This window comes from Phocoena sinus, chromosome 3 (assembly GCF_008692025.1).
Source record: "Phocoena sinus isolate mPhoSin1 chromosome 3, mPhoSin1.pri, whole genome shotgun sequence".
In the NCBI taxonomy this organism is placed as follows: domain Eukaryota; kingdom Metazoa; phylum Chordata; class Mammalia; order Artiodactyla; family Phocoenidae; genus Phocoena; species Phocoena sinus.
Window position 1 is genome coordinate 4,723,616 of NC_045765.1, and position 20,729 is coordinate 4,744,344.

The following is a 20,729-nucleotide window of genomic DNA, read 5'->3' on the forward strand; positions in this document are numbered from 1 at the left end:
CCTCAACCTGAAAAAAGGCATTTGTGAAAAACATACAGGTAACATTACACTTAGGGGTGAAAGACTGAAGCTTTTCCCCTAAGACTGAGAACAAGGCAAGGATGTCCACTCTCACCACTCTTACACAGCATCGTACTGGATGTTCTAGTCAGTGCAATAAGGCGAGAAAAAGAAATAAAAGTCACCCACACTGGAAAAAAACTAAAACTGTTCCTATTTGCAGACCGCAAAAAACTCTTAGAACTAAAGACTGAGTTCAGCATGGTCACAGGAGGCAAGGTCAAGAACCAGAAATCAACCATACTTCTGTACACTAGCAACGAACAGCTGAAAACTGAAATTTCAAATCAGTACCATTTAAAATAGCTCCAGAGGTCTTCCCTGGTGGTCCAGGGGTAAAGAATCCGCCTTCCAATGCAGGGGACGCGGGTTCAATCCCTTGTCAGGGAACTAAGATCCCACATGCCGCAGGGCAACTAAGCCCGTGCGCCACAACTACTGAGCTCGCGCGCCTCAACTAGAGCCTGCATGCCGCAAACTATAGAGCCCACGCGCCCTGGAGCCTGCGCGCCACAACTAGAGAGAGAACACCTGCACGCCACAAGAAGCCCACGCGCCGCAACAAAGAGCCCGCGTGCTGCAACGACGACCCAACATAGCCAAAAAAAAAAGCTCCAAAACCAAAAAATACTTAGGCATAAATATAACAAAATAAGTACAGGATCTGCATGCTAAAAATGACCAAAGTTGATGAAAGAAATCAAAGGAGATCTAAATAAATGGAGAAAACACACCACGTTCATGGACTGGAAGACCCACCATAGTAAAGATGCCAATTCTCCCCAAATTGATACACAGCTTTAAAGCTGTTTAATCAAAATCTCACTAGGATTTTTTTTGGAAATATAGATAAACTGATCTAAAATATATATAGAAAATTCTAAATTTATATAAATAGCCAATACAATACTGAAAAATAAAGTGAGAGGAGCCAGTCTACCCATTTCTGAGACTGACTAAAGCTGTCGTAATTAAGACAGTGTGGTATTGGTAAAGGGACAGGCACATAGATAAATGGAACAGAACAGACTGTTCTGAAATAGGCCAGTTGATTTTTTTTGGCTGCATTAGGTCTTCATTGCTGCACGTGGGCTTTCTCTAGTTGTGGCGAGCGGGGGCTACTCTTCATTGTGGTGTGCGGGCTTCTTATTGCAGTGGCTTCTCTTGTTGCGGAGCATGGGCTCTAGGCGCGTGGGCTTCAGTAGCTGTGGCATGTGGGCTCAGAAGTTGTGGCTCACGGGCTCTAGAGTGCAGTCTCAGTAGTTGTGGCATACGGGGTTAGCTGCTCCACAGCATGTGGGATCTTCCCGGACCAGGGACCGAACCTGTGTCCCCTGCATTGGCAGGCACTCTTAACCACTGCGCCACCAGGGAAGTCCCAGGCCAATTGATTTTTGACAATGTGCAAAAGCAATCCGATAAAAGATAGTGTTTTTAACAAATGATGCTGGAACAACTGGTTGTTTCATATGCATAAAAATGAACCTCGACATAAACTTTACGTCTTATACAAAAGTTAGCTCAGAATGAAGCGGAGCTAAATGTAAAATGTAAAACTATAAAACTTTCCAAAGAAAACAGAGGAGAAAATGTTCACGACCTTGGGACAGGCGAAGAGTTCTCAGGCATGACATCAAAAGCACGATCTTTCCAAAAAAGAAAAACTGTTAAATTGGATTTGATCAAAATTATTGGGAAAAATTTTTTTTTCTCTGCAAAAGACACTTTAAAAAAAAATTTTTTTTTTTTAATTTTTTTATTTTTGGCCACAGAGCACAGCATGCGGGATCTTAGTTCCCCAACCAGGGGCTGAACCTGGGCTCCCTGCAGTAGAAGCGTGGAGTCTTAACCACTGGATCACCAGGGAAGTCCCCAAAAGACACTCTTAAGAGAATGAAAAAACACTTTAAAGACTGGGAGAGAATATTTGCAAATCACATGTCCAGCAGGGGACTTGTATCCAGAATACAAGAATATACAAACAATTCTCAAAATTAACAGTAAGAAAACCAACAACACAGTTAAAAAATAAACAAACTTCAACTGACGTATCACCAAAGAACATACATGAAAGGCAAAGCCCCTGACCAGGTGCTGGCCATCGTTAGCGATTACGGAAATGCATAATGACAACCACAGTAAGATAACACCACACACCGATGAGAATGGCTAAAAAGAAAGATGCTGACAACACCCGACAACAAAAAATGCTGGTGACGAGGTGGGACGAGAGGAACTCACACCTGGCTGGGGGAGCTCGAAATGGTACCTCCCCGCCCCGGGAAAACACGGGTGGTTTCGGATAAAGTTAAACATACTGTAGGAGCCAGCAATCCCATTCGTAGGTATTGACTGACCCCAAAGAAAGGAAAACATGTGTCTATACATGAGAGTCCTTCTAGCTGTTTTATTCACAATCACAAAAAACTGGAAACAGCCCAAATGGCCCCGCAGCTGGTGAATGGAGGAACGAGCCGTTAGGGTCACGGAACATGACTCAGCAACAAGAAGGAACCACTGACTCACAGGACAGCTGGACGGGATCTCCAGGCTCCACACTGGGTGAAAGAAGCCAGTCACAAAAGGAGTCTCCTGGATGATCCCCTTCATATGGCATCCCCACAGAGACAAAAGTACAGTGACGGAGAGCAGACCCACGGGTGCCAGGGGTTGAGGGTGAGAGGAGGTCGTGACTACCAAGAAACACCCGAGGGAGTTTTGGGGGTTATGCAACCATTCTGTGTACTGATGTGCGGACAGATACCCGAGTCTGTACGTGAGTCAAAACTCATGGGTCTGTGCAGCCCACACCGTCCACTTTACTCTGTGCTAATTTAAAAAATAAGAGTAAATATGGGAAATAGAGTTTTCAAAGCAGATACATCTTTAAAGCAGGTAAGCCGCCGTTCTGGACAGAGGTGTGGGGTACCAGTCCAGTATAGCTCTGCTTGGGTTCAGCCCGGTTTTCGCGGGGATGTGTTGATCTCCGCCTGGGAGAGGCTGATGACGATGAGGACGGTCATGGTGGACCACCAGCGGCAGCAGCATCTCCCAGCACTGAGCTGCCTCCTCATCTGCAACGCTCCCAGCACTGGCTACAGCCATCTACCCTCTGTCTTTACCAAGGGAGGACCCGAGGTTCAAAGACGGGGGCGCTTGTCGTAGGCTAGTGGGGTTCCGACGCCCGTGCTCCCGGCTGCCTTCTACTCACCGTCCCTGCTGCTGCCGGGAGTCTATTCAGGGCCTAACCTGCTGCCCCCGAGAGCCTGGGACGTACATACCGTAGCGGGTGATGAGCGGGATGTGTGCGCCAGGGAGTGCCGGGTGCCGTCCATGCCCCCGTGGATGAGGTAGGCTCCCGCGCCGGAGACGATGGGGCTGCCCCCGACATCCATGGTGATGCCCACCATGCTGTGGGCGGGGACTGCCGTCGGGGAGGAGCCTGCCACGGTCACCTGGGCACCGCCCGGGGCCTCGAAGTACGACGCGGAGCTGCTGGGGGCGTACATCTGGGGTTCGGGGTTGTAGGCATACGCCGTCCGCCTGGCGGGAGAGAGAAGGCTTCACGTAAACGCCGGAAACCACGGCGCCGAGCACGTGGCTAAGTCAGACCCGGCTGTCAATACAGCGAGTTCACAGCCATGGTCTCCGAAAGCATTCGGGATCCCAGCCGATCCCTCAGCAACTGGTCATTTGCAAACCGCACGTGCAAATTGCACTCGACGGGGGCGGGGCTTGGTGGGTGGGGCGGGGCTTGGTGGGTGGAGCAGGGCTGGACCTGACCCTGGTTACTGGAGGTCTACTCCTGGGATAAGACCACGTAGAGCTGTACACACACACACACACACACACACACACTCGTGTGCACACGTGCGCCTAAAGGCTGTGAAGCTGAATATGGCCCGATGTGGTGCCCTGGTTTCGATACCATCCTGCAGTCATAGAAGATGTCACCACCGGGGGTGCGGAGGCTGGGTGAAAGGTACAAGGGACTCTGGGCTAATTTTGCAACTTCCTGGGAGTCTCTAGTTCTTTCAAACCAGAAAGTTTTTTTTGAAAAAATGTAATTGCATAATAAAAAGAATGTCTAAGGGATTCCAAGAATTTGTCTGAAATCCTTTAACATCTGGATCAAATCATTAACCATGTCGGTTGATGTACATCCGGCCACAGTGAAAGGCGGTCAGTAGGGGTTTTTCCTCAGGGGTGACTGAGGGAAGGCCCCTCTGGGGGACAGGGCAGCCTCTCCGGCCCCCGGGGGAAGTCCTGTCTGACCGCAGTGCAGTCAAGCCAGGATGCTGCTGTGGAGGGTCCCCCAGAGCCTGCTGGGGGCTCACAGGCTTCACACGCGCTCCTCTGGGTTAGTGTGTGTCATGCCTTCAGTGTTGTGCTGCGGGCGCCCACGACTCCAGCAATCACATCTCTTTAACCACAACCAAACCCTCCCGCACCCTCAGGACGGGAGTCGCGGAAACCAGAGGCAGAAACAAGCAAAAGGACGGCTTCCCGAGCACAGTGAGCTTCCGGGAAACGCATCATTTTCTGCCCCAAGCATCACGGAGTTTGAAGGCAGAAAACCCTAGACGTCCTTGACAAATGAAAGGTCAAGTTTTACCAACATCAGAAAAAGCCAGAGGTTAACAGAGGCCAGGATGAAAAAGCAGAGATGGACACGGTTTCTGGATTGCAAAGGATATCTTCAGACTTAGAAGGTGGATTGGATTTTTGGGTTTGTTTTTAAAGACTGCCTTTTCTAGAAGTAAAAGTATAACAGTCTGTGATTTCTGAAATCTCCACCAGGCTGTGATGTCCTTATGCCATTGTAATAGTTGGGACACATCGCCCGAAGAGTAAGGGAAAGGATTCTGTGTAAACACATCCCCAAGGGAGCTCAGTGGGCGTCGTGACAGAAGGTTGGGATGTGGCCTACAGTCGGTTCCCTGTGAGGCCCCTTTCGGGGGAGGGGGAGGACACCACGTACAAGGCTCCGTTGGTGTAGACGGCTTCCCCCCCTTCCACGTACTGCACCTGGGGGGGATACACGTGCTGCACGGGCTGGACCTGAAACAACAGCAGATACTTGGTGTTACACGGAGTCTTCCTTGCTCAGGACTTCCAGATTATTCAGGCAGAAATATCTCCTATTGCCTTTTGTGAACACTTAGCACCACATCACAGTTGTCCTGCCCCCAGCTGGCACTTCTAAAAAAAACCAGGGGAGACAGTCACGTCAAGGCCACGTATTCCGGATGAGCCCAAACGGAAATGGAACCGCAGCGGGTCTGGGCCCCTATTCTGTGCGGGGAGGAGCCCAGCTCCGAGCAAAGGTGCAGAGCAGGGCTGGGGGGATGCCTGCGGTCTGCTGGCCACTGGGCAGAGGGGCCAGTCTTGCTGGACAGCAGACGCCAGAGATGTGGACGGAATGCGGACCTCGGAGCGCCCGATGCTCCCACGGCCCCTTGGCAGGGGAGGGGGCTCAAGCTGCTCATACGCTCCACCGCCCCCCTGCCACTCTTTTCGGTGGCCCTGGAGGCCGTCCCCAGCAACGGGTCGGGGTCCTGGGAGCCACGCTGGAAGAGACTCTGAAGGTCTGAGCAGAATTAGCAGGAGCGCTGTACCTGGAGTGGGGCGGGGGGCTGGAGGGAGGAGGCCGGTGGGAAGACCCCTCCCTCGTTGGTCAGTTCACAGCCTCAGCTGATGGCCCCCAAGGGACTCGGGCCCTGCTGGTGGAGGCCCAGAGCTCTGTGTGCAGAACTTCGGGACCCCACCGCAGAGGGAGGCTTAGTGGGTCCCCGATTCAACCTTGTTTGGGGGTGAGAAAATCGAGGGCCTGTCTCATCGTGCCCTCTCTGTAGGCCTTCTCATGCAGCAGCAGGACAGGGCCGATTCCCACCTCTGAGGACAGCCCAACCCCGGGGGACACATGCACACACACAACCCCCTTTGTCTTAGCGGACTGGGTAAGATGCAGAGGTTGGCCCCCAAGTCTGGGTGGCCCAGGAGATACAGCAGGCACAGGCCCAACCCCACAGAGGAGGGCAAGCTTCTGGAATCCCAGGAGTCGTGGTCGCCCCTCCCTCAAGGAGCTAAAGCAGGGCCGCTGGTTCCCTGCTAGCCCCCCACCCCCACCCCCACGCCTTCGCTTCTCCCCTAGGACCCCGAAAATCACACAGCACCAGGCAAACATCTCTAAACACCCTACTACGCTGGGCAGGAGCCCCTCGAAGGGAGAGGTGTGTCCTCTGGGGTCTCGCCATCTCCATATGCTCCAGGTTCCTTTCAGGCAGGAGCCTGAACGAATTTTAATTCAGCATCTTACAGAGCAGGAGTCGGCAAATTCTGGCCCTCGGGTCAAATCCGGCCCGCACGTTCTTATAAATAAAGCTTTATTGGCACACAGCCACACCATTCCTTTGTGACTTTCGCGAGTGTTGCACGGTTGTGCCAGAGACCATCTGGCCTGCAAAGCCAAAAAAGAAAAACGTACGGCTAGGCCTTTTCCAGAAAAGGTCTGCCAAACCCCTGCTCAGATCACGCCGCCTGTCTGAGCTGACGATCTGGGCTACGATTTGGCTGGTGAGCCCACACATTCAAGCTTTCTTCTCAAATCATTTAATTTCACAAGAAGTGCCCGTCTGAGGGTCCAGCACTTGCCTGCAGATGAGTTTGCCTCCCCAGGGGGCTCGGTGCTCCTCCAATCCAGAAACCTCCTCTATCTGCCTGTGTGTCTACCGCTGCACCCCATGCTCTAGCTAGGGGCTCGCCTGTGCCCCAAAGGCTGAATATCTGAATGAATGAAAGATCATGAGTTTTCTTCGCTTGATGCAACCTATCTGCAGCAAAAGATTTTTTTTTTTTTTTAACACAGCTTCCAAAAGAACTTTCTGGTAAGGAACTGAACACATCAAACGAAAAGGAACAGCGACAACAGAAAAGCATGCATCATCGTTCAGACAGGGCTCCAAGGTGCTACGTGCCAACCTCGTCCCGAGTCACCTGTGCTGTGGTTACCTGCTGTGGCACCTGCTGCACTCTGGGGAGGGAGATGGGCTGCATCTGAGCCCCCTTGGGAGCCGAGCCTGCTGCCTGGACCAACACCCTCTAAAAGGGAAGGAAAGAGGACATTTAGGCTTGTCAGGTTAGTCCTGGAAACAAACACAGGTCACAGCTCAACTGCGCCCACTGTCGCTTTATGGAAACAGAGCGGGACGGGTAGGAAAGGAGAGCTGGGCGCACACACACGCGGCTCAGGCTAACTTAGGCGGGCACAGTGGGGACTCGAGCACACGTGCACACACACGCACACACACACACACCCAGCAGCTTTGCCTCCTTGGGGTCGATAGTCATCAAGGTGACATGGGCTGAGAGCTGGATGCCGAGGCTGGTCGTCCACACCACCTCCTCCGCCGGACGAGCTGGGTCACACCCCATCGTTTCTCAGTATCCCCTGGACCTGTCCCCATTTTACACACGAGGGAAAAGGAAGCCTAGAATGGTCAAGGCCAGGTCTATGTCCTGCGGCCTCAGCATCAGAAGTTCTACAACCCAGACTCAGTCCAGGCCCCTCCTGGACTCCAAGACTGCTCTCTGGGCCCCTGAGCCATCTTCCCAGTGTGGCTTTGTCACTTGGCCTGGAGGACTGGTTGGACAAAGCTAGGAAAACATGAAGGATCAAAACGTACCCTCAAGGTGAGGGAGGAAATAGAGCGCTTTGTTTCTGTAAAGGCTGAGCTTTGGAAGTCATCAACTGTGAGTCTATGATCGTCCCACTTGGACCCTAAGTATCACCAGTTGTGGTGATTCTGCGGGGCTTGGCTTTATAAACACCACTTGTTCTAATAAGAATTCAATACACTCGGCCCTCCAGAGGCAAAGAGAACACAGATGGTACAGAAATCAACAGGGTGGACGGATAAACCCACATGGGAACATCACTCAGCCAGAAAAAGGAGAGAAGCAATGACACTCGCTACAATGTGAATGGACCTTGAGAACGTAACGCTCAGTGAGAGAAGCCAGACACAAAAGGCCATGCAGTGTGTGATTCCATTTACACGAAGCGTCCAGAACAGGCAAATCCACGGGGACAGAGAGTGCATTCGTGGTTGCCAGGGGCTGGGGGAGAGGGATGGAGGGTGACTGCTCATGGGGACGGGGTTTCCTCTTTGGGGGATGAAAATGTTCTGGAACTAGAGAGAGGTGGAGGTTGCAAAACACTGTGAATGTCTTAAACGCCACTGAATTGTTCACCTTAAAATGGTGAATTTTGGGCCATGTGAATTTCGCCTCAAATAAATAAGAATATTAAGGATATACACACACACACTCCAAAGCTGAGCTGTCCAATACGCAAGCTACTAGCTGTGTAGCTCTGTGGACGCTGAAATTTACTTCCATTTAAACGAACTGCAGAATTCAGTTCCTCAGCGGCACTGGCTACATTGCCAGTGCTCAGAGCCTGGTGGGGCTGGTGGCAGAACACGCCCACTGTGGTGGGAAGTCCTGGTGGATGGCCAGGGCTGAGGGTGGAAGCAGGAAGAGCGCATCATGGGGACAGTGGGAGCAAGAACGCCCCTTACTGGGGATGAACTGGGTGCTCACTGTTCAGGGAGTGCAGTGCAGACTGCAGGCGAGAGAGGTGCCCGACGGGGGCGGGGACACAGCCATCGAGGCAGGGGTGCGGGGCTGGATCCATCTCCATCAGGGACTGGAGCCCTGGAGCCTGGGATGTACACGGTGGCCACGGCAGGACCCTGGGACCAGTCAGCCTGCAGCCGCTACAGTGAAGGCAGCCGCCACCCCGGCCCAGGGGCGCCTGAGACGGGGGTTTGGTGAGAGGGTGGAGGGCTCCATGGGGTGGAGGGCTCACGCATCAGGCTCAGTGGGCAAGGAAACAATCAATTAGACCACACTGCAAGTGATCACGCCCTCTTGGCACCCATGCCGGGGCCGCCACACTTTCAAGAAATAAATGCTAAACATGTCCAACTACACATTCTAAACTGAATAAACGGCTTTGATGTTTGCCTTTTGGCTTTTGCTGAATTACGTTTTTTTGGGGGTTTTTTGTTTGTTTGTTTGTTTGCCATAATCAATTCTTTCTGTCGTGCTCCTAACTTTTAGATTTGTAAATCATAGATGATCACGTGGCCACAGTGGACATCTGCACATGTCTATGATTCTGGTCTGTTCTGTTACCTTCGGTTTCTGGTAGATTCATGTCACTAATTTTATGTTTATGTCTACTTAATGGTGTATTTCAGTCCACCATAGAAATCTAGAAGTTGGGAGAGCCTTAATGTGAAAATTCTCTCTCTGCAAATTTTAAAGAATATACCGATTCTAATACTAGATTCAATTAATGAACCAAATCCTAAGAATTCTCACTTCTCTTTTGCCTTATGGAGAGAAAGGCTTTCTGTGTAGAAGGGTCATTTCCAATGTACAAGAAAACTACCACTAGCAGATAAGAATGGACTAAATCAAAGTCGGGAAAGGGCTTTCTTTGTGCGTTTGGATCATCGATTCCTTGGTGGGACCATTTTACAACAAACAGTGAAAAAGTCTAATAACATGGGGTGAGGAAGGAAAATGAGGGTGCGTTGCAACCATGCAATTCAGAAAAATAGAGATTCCTCGCTCTGCTGATTCAAATGTTTTTCAAAACCAAGGTGGATGCATCCCCACCCTGGCTGCGCTGGTTCTCCCAGAGCGGCCTGAGCGGCAGGCGGCTGGTCTCTTACCTGTGGCGAGGCTGGCACAGGCTGGGCCACAGGCGCCTGGGCTGCTGACGAGGGACACAGAGCCACGGAAGCCGGCGAATCCGATCCACCCTCTGAATTCTGCATGCTCAGTTCTAAAGAGAGGCGGAGAGAGAGTGAGTTGGGGCAGGGCTGTCTTCACGAAGCCCAAAGAGGCAACATACACGATAGGCGAGCGGTAATGACCTGCAGTCTTCTAAGTCCAAATGCAGGGATCCTGGCCAGACTAGGTAAGGAAGGGGAAGCGGGGAAGAGGTTGCACAACTGTTCCATAAGAAGAGAGAAGGGAGGGGGCAGGAGATGTTTGTCCAAATATAAACCCGAAAAAATAGCTCTGCAGGAATTCCTGAATGCAGGGGACAGCAGCTCCCCCTTTCCGATCTGATCGGGCTCATACGACTTCTTTACTCATTTACCAACAAAACCAAAAGTTCCTGGGGGATGCTGGCCATCTGCGGAGCTACTGCACCCCAAACTATAAGCGCATCCTCCTAGGGCAGGGTCTCCCCCTCGGCACTGCTGCCACTGGGCAGGTCATTCACGTTCTGCGGGACCATCCCGGGCCCCACCCACTTGATGCCAGGAGCACACCCAGTCGCGACCACCACAGATGTCGCCAGACATTGCCCAGTGTCCCTGGGGGGACGGGGTGGGGGGGGATAGATTCAACGCTGGTTAAGAATCACTGGTTTAGGGAGAAAAAAGGTGATAGCAGAGAAAGAAATGGCACATCCCTTGGGGCTGGAGAAAAATCCTCAGGCATTTCAGCAATAAGAAAAAGTGCCTTCTGCTCCTTTACCCGTGAGAAAGCAGACGAGTACGTTTCTCTGCAGCCAGGTGTAGATATCTTTCAAGAAGATAATTTAAAAATTCTCCACCAAGATTCATTTAATCTCAGCACGCAGTGGCAGACGATAGTCACTCCAGGAAAATGCTGAAAGTCAAACCCTCTTCACTTTTTAATAAACACTGGCTACCTTAAGTCTTTGGAGAAGCAGTTCAATCCGCAAACTGCATAGAGAGGAGGTGGTTTTGTGGTCACACACACCTGTCCCCATCCCTGTCCCGTCCTGGCTGCGGCTCTGAGCACATCCCCCCAGGAGTGAAGTCTCCCAGCTCCTGATCCCCAGGGAAGCCTGGACAGCATGGCACATACCACGGTGCCCAGGACCTACGGCCAGAGCTTTGATATGTTTCTCTACAGCCCCAAGAGTCCCCACCTCCAATAATGGGTGGAGAATTTTTTTTAAAGCCTTTTTAAAAGAATATAAACTGATAATAGATGAAAATAATTTGCCTAAGGGAAGCAGAAAGATGCGTGTGTGTTTGATCTGAGAGTGTTGCCTCAATCCCATCTTTACTGACTCTCCCAGGACTCCCCCATCCCCCTCCCAAATGCCTTTGGTGCCACAAGAACCACTGGATGGACCGTGGCGGTGCCTGTGGCATTTTTCTCTTTCCCGTGGCCTTGACTTGGTTCTCACCACCAGATGTCCCCAGAGCCATGCGGTGACAGGTGCCTCCTACATTCTTCGACTCTTTCGGAGGAAGAGGGAGAGGAGGAGGAAAAGAAAGAGGAGGAGAGTGCGAATTTCTAATCGTGCAAACGTTTCCTGGGTCTCCAACATTCTCTGCCTTCCTGATGGAACTGACCTTTGGAATTATCCTGCTGGAACCTGCTTAATCGAGGTCTCTTGTTTATGGTTTTCTCTGAACGTTTTAAACCAGTCCTTTGCCCACTCTGCACCACTCTGTTCCCATCTGAAGCCAGGAAGTGGGTAACTTCAGCGGCACTAGGAGGAAATGGATTAGAACTTTCCATGAAACGAATCTACTGGTGAGAAAGTGAGCAGGCTGACTTTGCTGAGACCAGTCCCTTGTTCCACAGTTGAAGTCTTATGGAAACAGGGAGAACCTGTGAGTGTTGGGATAGACAGTGGGCCCATGCTGTGCTTAGCATACACACCTTCCAGAATGCAAGTGAGGCTAACACACTGCTGACCAGCATGCACTGTCTGTCTATCACACTTCTTAGTGTGTATCGTTTAGACCAGAGTCAGCAACCTTTTTCTGTAAAGGACCAGATACTTTCGGGCCCACCTGGTCTCTGTTACAACTACTAGACTTTGCGATCATAGCACAGGAGCAAAAATGGCTGACATGTGAACGAATGATCCTGGCTGTGTTCTAATAAAACTTTATTTATAGAAACAGGCGACAGGCCAGGTTTGGCCCATAGGCCATGGCTGCTGGTCACTGGTCCATATAATTTTTTTTTTTTTCTGCACCACGCGGCATGCAGGATATTAGGTCCCTGACCAGGGATCAAACCTGGGTCCCCAAGCAGTGGAAGTGTGGGGTCCTAACCACTGGACCACCAGGGAAGTCCCCGGTCCATATAATTTGGGTTTAATAAAGTGACATGGCTTTGGAAGGTTGGGAGAAAAACTACACTGTCTGGAATCAAAGCCTGAGGCCACAGGCCCTTGATCCAGTGCCTAGTTCTCGTGGCCACATCTCACCAACGTGACAGGACTGGAGGAGCCTCGGAGGGCGACTCAAACTGTGTGGAGGGTGGAGCTGTTGACATTTAAAGACAAACGCAAGTATCAGACACTGGTCTGAAATGCCAGCAGTGGTCTTCCCGAAGCTTGCCAAGTCAAAAAGAAAACTGATTGAATCCCGGAACCCCAGAAGCCAGGTGTAGCCCTTAAAACTTAGGATGGGAGTTTGGGCACAGATGACTTTGGGGAGCTGTGGTGGGTTGAATAGTGTCCCCCCGACCCCCAAATTCATGTCAACGTGGAATCTCAGAATGTGACCTTATTTGGAAATAATGTCTTTGCAGATGTACTCAAGCAAAGGCTTAAGGTGAGATCATACTGGATGAGGGTGGGCCCTAAATCCAGTGACAGTGTTCTTGTAACAGACAGAAAAGACACACAAGGAAGAAGGCCACGTGACAATGGAGGCAGAGACTGGAGTGACGCAGCTACGAGCCAAGGAATGCCGAGGCTTGCCGGGGCCACCAGAGCTGGAAGATCCTCCCCTAGAGGGATCACGGCCCTCTTGACACTTTCTAGTCTCCAGAACTGTAAGAGGATAATTTTTTGTTGTCTCAAGCCACCCAGTCTGTGGTACTTTGAATGGCAGCCCCAGGAAACTCACACAGGGGTCCCTATGGTGCATCCTGCAAGGTTTGGTGTCCTGCTTCTGTGCCAGGCCCAACTCAGGCAGCTGACACATATTTATCAAATGAATGAACACTTTAGTAACGCCTTAGCATTACATCTGACACTGAATTATAAAAATTTACACACAGCATTTCAGATAGTGAGAGTCTATGAAAGCACTTTGTAAAACAGATAATAATACACAGAATTGTTATTTCAAGAGGCAGTACAGCTAGGAAATACAAATAGGTTCATAAAGGTTTCAGAAAATGTACGATCTACCTGGTTATTTCAGGGGTAACTAAGACCCTTCTGGAAAAGGTAATGACCTTTTGAGACCGACTGTTCTGCTCCCCGATTCATTCCTTGACGCTAGGATCAGACAGACAGACTGACAGACGCTCTGTGGGACAGCCTGGCTGCTCTAATATATGAACACACAACAGGCCCATCTATGGAGAATGTGGAATCCTTCCTAAGATAATCAAGGCTGTAGGTTGCACAAAAGCTTATCCAGTTTCCTGAAAAAATGTTTTATTTGGGTCCATTAATCAAGGGTTCTGAGCACATCAAAGTTTAGGTTTTTTTTTTTTTTTTTAAAAAAGGCTTTTAGGGCTTCCCTGGTGGCGCAGTGGTTGAGAGTCCGCCTGCCGATGCAGGGGACACGGGTTCGTGCCCCGGTCCGGGAGGATCCCACATGCCGCGGAGCGCCTGGGCCCGTAAGCCATGGCCGCTGAGCCTGCGCGTCCGGAGCCTGTGCTCCGCATTGGGAGAGACCATAACAGTGAGAGGCCCGCGTACCTCAGAAAAAAAAAAAAAGGCTTTTATATGTATTTTTTAAAGTTTTTTGGATGTGGACCATTTTTAAAGACTTTATTGGATTTGTTACAATGTTGCTTCTGTTTTATGTTTCGGTTTTTTGGCCGCGGGGCATGTGGGATCTTAGCCCCGACCAGGGATCAAACCCATACCCCCTGCGTCGGAAGGGGAAGTCTTAACCACTGGACCACCAGGGAAGTCCCAAAAAATGTTTTTTAAAAGGCATACAGGGCTTCCCTGGTGGCGCAATGGTTGACAGTCCACCTGCTGATGCAGGGGACACGGGTTCGTACCCAGGTCCGGGAAGATCCCACATGCCGCGGAGCGGCTAGGCCCGTGAGCCATGGCCGCTGAGCCTGCGCGTCTGGAGCCTGTGCTCCGCAACGGAAGGGGCCACAACAGTGAGAGGCCCGCGTACCGCAAAAAAAAGAAAAAAAAAAAGGCATACAAAAGAGCACTGACTTTCAGTAATGGTGGAGCAGATTGGTTGTACTAACCCTCCTGCAGATAACAATTACAAAATCTGGGCAAAGTATTTTTTTTTTTAAAGCAACTATTTAAAGACACCGGGGGGTGACCAAAGCAGGCAGACACTGCCAGGGAGTCCACCCTTGAAAGACCACTGTCAGACTGGTTGGTGACTATGGCTTATTGCTTGGTGGCACACCCCAGTCCACAAATGCTTGGGTGGCAGAAAGCATCAGCCTGGTCATCTTGAAGTGTCAGAGGAGAGAGTTCACAATGTTGTGGGGGGGGGGGGAAGAAATAGAGCCACACAGCAGGTGAACCCCCAAATTCGACTATAAGGTCCACCCAAATCTTTAGCCAACTGGCTAGAAGCCACACATGTGGGGGAGTCATGGGGGTCTTGGAGAAAAACTGGCAGTTCAAAGATGAAAAAACTATGTGGAGATTTCAGCTGCTACTCTGCAGGAGGGGCAGAGTTTGAGTCCAGCCGAGTTAAATGCCATCAGGGGAAACACAGCAGAATCCAGAGACTCTCCAACATATCATTCATGATGTCCAGGACCCAAGAAAGACCACGAGCTATGAGGAGAAATAGGAAATGGTGATTCATACCCAAGGAAAACAAACAAACAAAAGGAGTCAATTACAAGCAAACCAAGATAATCCAGGTGATGCAGATAAAGCAGCTACTGAAAATAAGCTCAAGAATTTAAAGGAAGTTATATGCATAATGAACGAACATATGGGAATCTCAACAGAAGAAGAGAAAATTTAAAAAAAGAACCAAGTAGAAATTCTGGAGTTGTAAAGCAAAATAACTAAAATGGAAATTTCACTGGATATGCTTCACAGCTGATTAGAGATGACAGAAGGAAGAGTCATTGAACTTGAAGATAGATCAATCAATTTGAAGAACTGAGAGAAAAAAAGTTAAAGAAAAAAACCCACAAAAAACAGAACATGCAATCTAATATACATGTAACTGAAATCCCAGAAGAAAAGGAGAGAATGGGAAAGGAAAAAAAAGATAGATTTGAAGAATGGCCAAACACCTCTTAAATTTGGTGCAAGACATCAACTTACAGGTCCCTGAAGTTCAACAAACCCCAAGAAAGATAAATACAAAGAAAATCAATTTAGGTGTGTCATGGTTAAACTGCTAAAATAAAAAAATAAAAAGATAATCTTTAAAGCAGTAAGAGAAAACTACATACTATATTTCAAGGGAACAATAGCATGGATGATAACCAACTTCTCATCAGTAACAATGGCAACCAGAAAACAATGAAATGACATCTTTAATGTGTTGGGGAAAAAAACCTTGTCAACCCAGAATTCTATATCCAGCAATGCTATTCTTAAAAGAAAGGTGAGGGCTTCCCTGGTGGTGCAGGGGTTGAGAGTCCGCCTGCCGATGCAGGCGATACAGGTTCGTGCCCCGGTCCGGGAAGATCCCACATGCCACGGAGTGGCTGGGCCCGTGAGCCATGGCGGCTGAGCCTGCACGCCCGGAGCCTGTGCTCCGCAACGGGAGAGGCCACAACAGTGAGAGGCCCACCTACTGCAAAAAAAGAAAGGAAGGTGAAAACAAAGACACTTTATGCTAAACAAAACCTGAGAAATTTTGCTGCCTATACTATAAGAAATGCAAAAGGAAGTTCTTCAGGATGGAGGGAAATAACACCAGATGGTAAACTGGGATGTATATGAAGGAATAAAGATCACTTGAAATGATAAATATGTGGGTAATTGTAAAAGACTGTATTGTTTTCTTTCCTTCTCTTAATTTCTTTAAAATGTCTATATCTATTTTTTAAAATTTATAACATTCTCTTGTGGGATTTATAATATATGTAGATATAATCTATATAACAATAATAGCACAAAGGAATGGGAGGGTAAATGGAATCACACATGCAAGGTTCTTGTATTTTACATGATGTAGTAAAAACTCTACCTAGTTTGTGATAAAGATGCATATTGTAAACCCTAAAGTAACCTCTAAAAAATACAAAAAGACATAGCTAAAAAATTAACAGAGGAATAAAATGAAATACTAAACATAATTGATTATCCCCAAAGAAGGCAGGAAATGAAGAACAAAAAGCAGATGAAACAAATAGCAAAACGGGTTTCCTCTATCCAGACATATTAATAATTACATTACATGTAAATAGAGTGAACACTTGAATGAAAAGGCAGACATGGTCAGCCTGGATAAAAGACAAGATTGCATTATATGCTGTCTAAAGAAACCCTCTTTAAATATAAAGGCATACATAGGTGGAAAATAATGGGATGGAAAAAGGTAAGCCATGCAAATGCTAATGTTAAGAAGGCTAGACTGGCTATAATGATCAGACAAAATTGACTTCAAGGCAAAGAACATTGCTAGAGATAATGATGAACATTTCATCATAATAAAATTATCAATTTATCAGGACGACATAATCATTACAGATGTGTGTGCACCTAGTAATACAACTTCAAAACAGAACTAAGGGAAAAATCAATAAATAAGTAATCATAGTTGGACATTTTAAACACCCTTCTCTCAGTTATTTTGACAGAAACTAAACAAAAGTTCCAATACAGATATAGCATATCTGAGTGACACTATCAATCACATTGAGCTCATTAACATTTATAGAACACAAGCACCCAAACCTGTACTTTCTTCTCAAATGAACATGAACTATTCACAAAGATGGGTCATGTTCTGGGACATAAAGCAAGTCTCAATACATTTCAAAAGAATGAAATTATACAGAGCATGTATGTACTTTGAGCATAATGGAATCAATTAGAGATCAATAAGATATCCAGAAAAATGCCAAAATATTTTAAAAATAAAAAATATGCTTCTAAAATAACCCACAGGTCAAAGAATAAACCATAAGAGAAATTTAAAATATTTTGAACTAAATGACAATGAAAACATGACATATCAAAGTTTGTGGGATGCATCTAAGGCAGCGCTTAGAGGGAAATGGTTAGCTCTATAAACTTATATTAAAAGAAAGGCTTAAAATTAATCATTAAGTTTTCAACCTTCAGAATCTTTAAAAAGACAAGCAAATTAAACTTAAATTATGTAAAAAGAAGGGGGAATTCCCTGGTGGTCCAGTGGTTAGGACTTGGTGCTTTCACTGCCAGGGTCCAGGTTCAATCCCTGGTGGGGGAACTAAGAAAAAAAGAAAAGAAATTTCAGTTTTGAGGAAATTTTCCTTTGGTTCATTTTCTCTGTTGTTTGGAGAGGTTTTTTAAAATTTCATTAATTTCTCCTTTATTGTTTCCTTCTTTTTACTTTCTACTTTTTTTTTTTTTGGTCATGCTGCAGAGTTTGCAGGATCTTGTTTCCCCGACCAGGGACTGAACCCGGGCCATGGTAGGGAAAGCCTGGAATTCTAACCACAGGGCCACCAGGCAACTCCCAAAACTGAAATTTCTTCAAAAAAGAAAGGAGCTATCAAGCTATGAAAAGACATGAAGGAAACATAAATACACATTACAGTGACCCTCGAACAACTCGGGGTTAAGGGCACTGATACCCGCCACTCCACGTGCAGTTAAAAATCTGAGTATAACTTCCCAGTCGGCCCTCCGTATCCACATTTCTGCATAATTGAACCAACCAAAGATTGTGCTGTACTGTACTATGCATTTATTGAAAAAAATCTACAAACAAGTGGACCCATGCAGTTCAAACCTGTGATGTTCAAGGGTTAATTGTACTAAGTGAAAGTAAATGCATACAAACTGTATGATTCCAACTATGTGACATTCTGGAAAAGGAAAAACCATGGAGACAGCAAAAAGATCAGTGGTTGCCAGGAGTTGGTGGAAGGAGGAATTGATAGGAGCACAGAGGATCCTTAGGGCAGTGAAAATGCTCTGTACAATACCGTACATTTGTCCAAATCCATAGAAAGTACACCACCAAGAGTGAACCCTAGTGTAAAGTATGGACTTCGGGTGATAATGACTTGTTAGTGTAGGTTCATCAACTATAACAAATGTACCATCTGGTGAGGGATGTTGATAATAGGGCAGGTTATGCATGTGTGAAGGCAGAGAATATACAGGAAATTTCTGTACCTTCCTTTCAATTTTTCTGTGAACCTAAAACTCCTCTTTAAAAAAATCATAGAGGGGCTTCCCTGGTGGCGCAGTGGTTGGGAGTCCGCCTGCCGATGCAGGGGACGCGGGTTCGTGCCCCGGTCCGGGAGGATCCCACATGCCGCGGAGCGGCTGGGCCCGTGAGCCATGGCCGCTGAGCCTGCGCGTCCAGGGCCTGTGCTCTGCAACGGGAGAGGCCACAGCAGTGAGAGGCCCGCGTACCACACACACACACAAAAATCGTAGAAAAAAAAGAAAAGATTGAAAACTCCCTATACAAGAACGAAAGAGAAAAGAAAAACACACAAATTGCCAATGTCAGGAATGAAATGAGATACACCTCTACAAACAAATCAAAATGATAATAAGGAACTACTATGAACAACTTTAGCCAATAAATTCAGTAATTTAGATCAAACAAACACTACACACCAAAACTGACACAAGATGAAACAGGAAATATGCATGTCATACACCTAACAAGGAAACTGAATACATTATTGAAAACCTTCCTATAAAAAAAAAAACTCTAGGCACAAACAGTGTCACTGGTGAATGATATCAAACACTAAAGAAGGAATTATCACACAAATTCCATCAGCAAATAGAGAAAGGAATACTTCACAACTCATTTCATGAGGTCAGCAAAAACCCTGATACCAAAACTTGATAAAGATATTACAAGGAAAGTATTTAGACCAATATCTCTCATGAGCACATAGGCAAAAATCATAACAAAAACTAATAAATCAAATCCAGCAATATATAACCACTATAACCCATACTTATGTTGTCAATTGTTTTTTTTCTAATGAAGCCCCAGCTCTTTTCCTCCTCAGTTATTTTTGACAAAGGTGTCAAGGCAATTCAACAAGGAAAGGTAGTCTCTTAAACAAATGATATATCCACATGGGAAGAAAAAAACAAATGAACCTCTATCCCTACCTCATGCCATACACAAAAGTGATTTTGAGTTAGATCACAGACTTACACATAAAAGCTAAAACTATAAAACTACTACGAGAAAACAGGGGTGTAAGCAAAGGTTACTTAGGGTGCAGAAAGTAATGAACATAAAAGAAAAAACTTGATACATTAGATTTCATCAAAATTCAAAACTTCTGCTCATTAAAGGATTTCACTAAGAACCCAAATTGGTAAGCCACAGTCTGGGAGAAAATATTTGCATAACTTGTATCCGGAATACAAGGGCTTTTATCCACAGTATATAAAAAGGGCTTTTAGCCACAGTATATAAAAATCTCCCACAACTCAATAATAAGAAGACAACCTAATGGGCAAAAAACTTGGATAGGCACTTCATAAAGGTATACAGATGCCCCAAAAGGATATGAAATAGGACTCAACCTCAATAGACACCAGGGAAATGCAAACTAAAACTGCAATAAGATGCCACTCACTAGAATGGCTAAAATAAAAATATCGGACAACAACCAATGTTGTGAGCACATGGAGAAATTGTAACTCTCACACACTTGTGGGGATGTAAAATGATACACCACAGTGGAAAAAAGGTTTGGCAGTTCTCTAGCAAGTTAAACCTACCCTTTAACCCAGAATTCCTCTCCTGGATGTTTATCCAAGAGAAATGGAAACATATGTCTTCAAAAAACCTGTATAAGCATGTTCGTAGCAGTTTTCTAGACAAAAAGGAGAAATAACCCCAATATGCATTAGCAGAAGAATGGGTGAGAAACTGCAGACTGTGTTAAGTTAATGACGCATAGTGTAATCCCCCAACCATTAAACACACCCACACACACAGCCAAAAAGCTGATGGGGAACAACTATTCATTGACAGAAAATTATGAACTACTGAGAAACGTAACACACAGGTGAATCTCAAATTCATTACGCTGAGTGAAAGAAGATGGATCTGAAAGAGTATACGCATAATACAGGATGGGCAAAGCTAATTAATCCAAGGTTTAAAAAAATCAGAAAGAGTGTGGGTGCAGGGATTGACTTAGGAAGGGATGGGGGCAAACTTTGAGAGAGGTGGATGGTCACGTTCTCTATGTGATAGGGTGTGCATTACATGGAATATCCATCTGTCAAAACTGGACAGCTAAGATTTTCACATTTATTATCTGTAAATCTTTTTTTTTTTTTTTTTGGTCGCACCATGCAGCTTTCGGGATCTTAGTTCCCCGACCAGGGATCGAACCCGGCCCCTGGCAGTGGAAGCACTGAGTCCTACCCACTGGACTGCCAGGGAATTCCTGGTCTGTAAATCTTAACCTAAAAAACCCTTAAGTAACGAGCAGAGGACGGGGAGTGGTTTTTAGTATAGGTGGTGCAAGAT

General features: G+C 47.0%; 1 protein-coding gene across 9 annotated transcripts in view; it reads right to left on the reverse strand.

Annotated features, from left to right (window-relative positions):
- Positions 1-20,729, reverse strand: part of RFX2 (regulatory factor X2) — a 98,353-nt gene that overhangs the window by 36,490 nt on the left and 41,134 nt on the right. For 4 of the 9 annotated variants that reach the window (XM_032627715.1, XM_032627712.1, XM_032627711.1 and 1 more), the window contains exons 2-5: positions 9,807-9,919; positions 7,057-7,161; positions 5,042-5,121; positions 3,342-3,603 (exon numbers count right to left, since the gene is read on the reverse strand). In XM_032627715.1, the coding sequence (XP_032483606.1) occupies positions 3,342-3,603; positions 5,042-5,121; positions 7,057-7,161; positions 9,807-9,911 (552 nt within the window). In that variant the 5' untranslated portion in view covers positions 9,912-9,919. Of the gene's footprint in view, positions 1-3,341; positions 3,604-5,041; positions 5,122-7,056; positions 7,162-9,806; positions 9,926-11,477; positions 11,618-20,729 lie in introns of those variants that run through there. The other 5 variants (XM_032627716.1, XM_032627714.1, XM_032627710.1 and 2 more) reach the window with 3 other exon arrangements.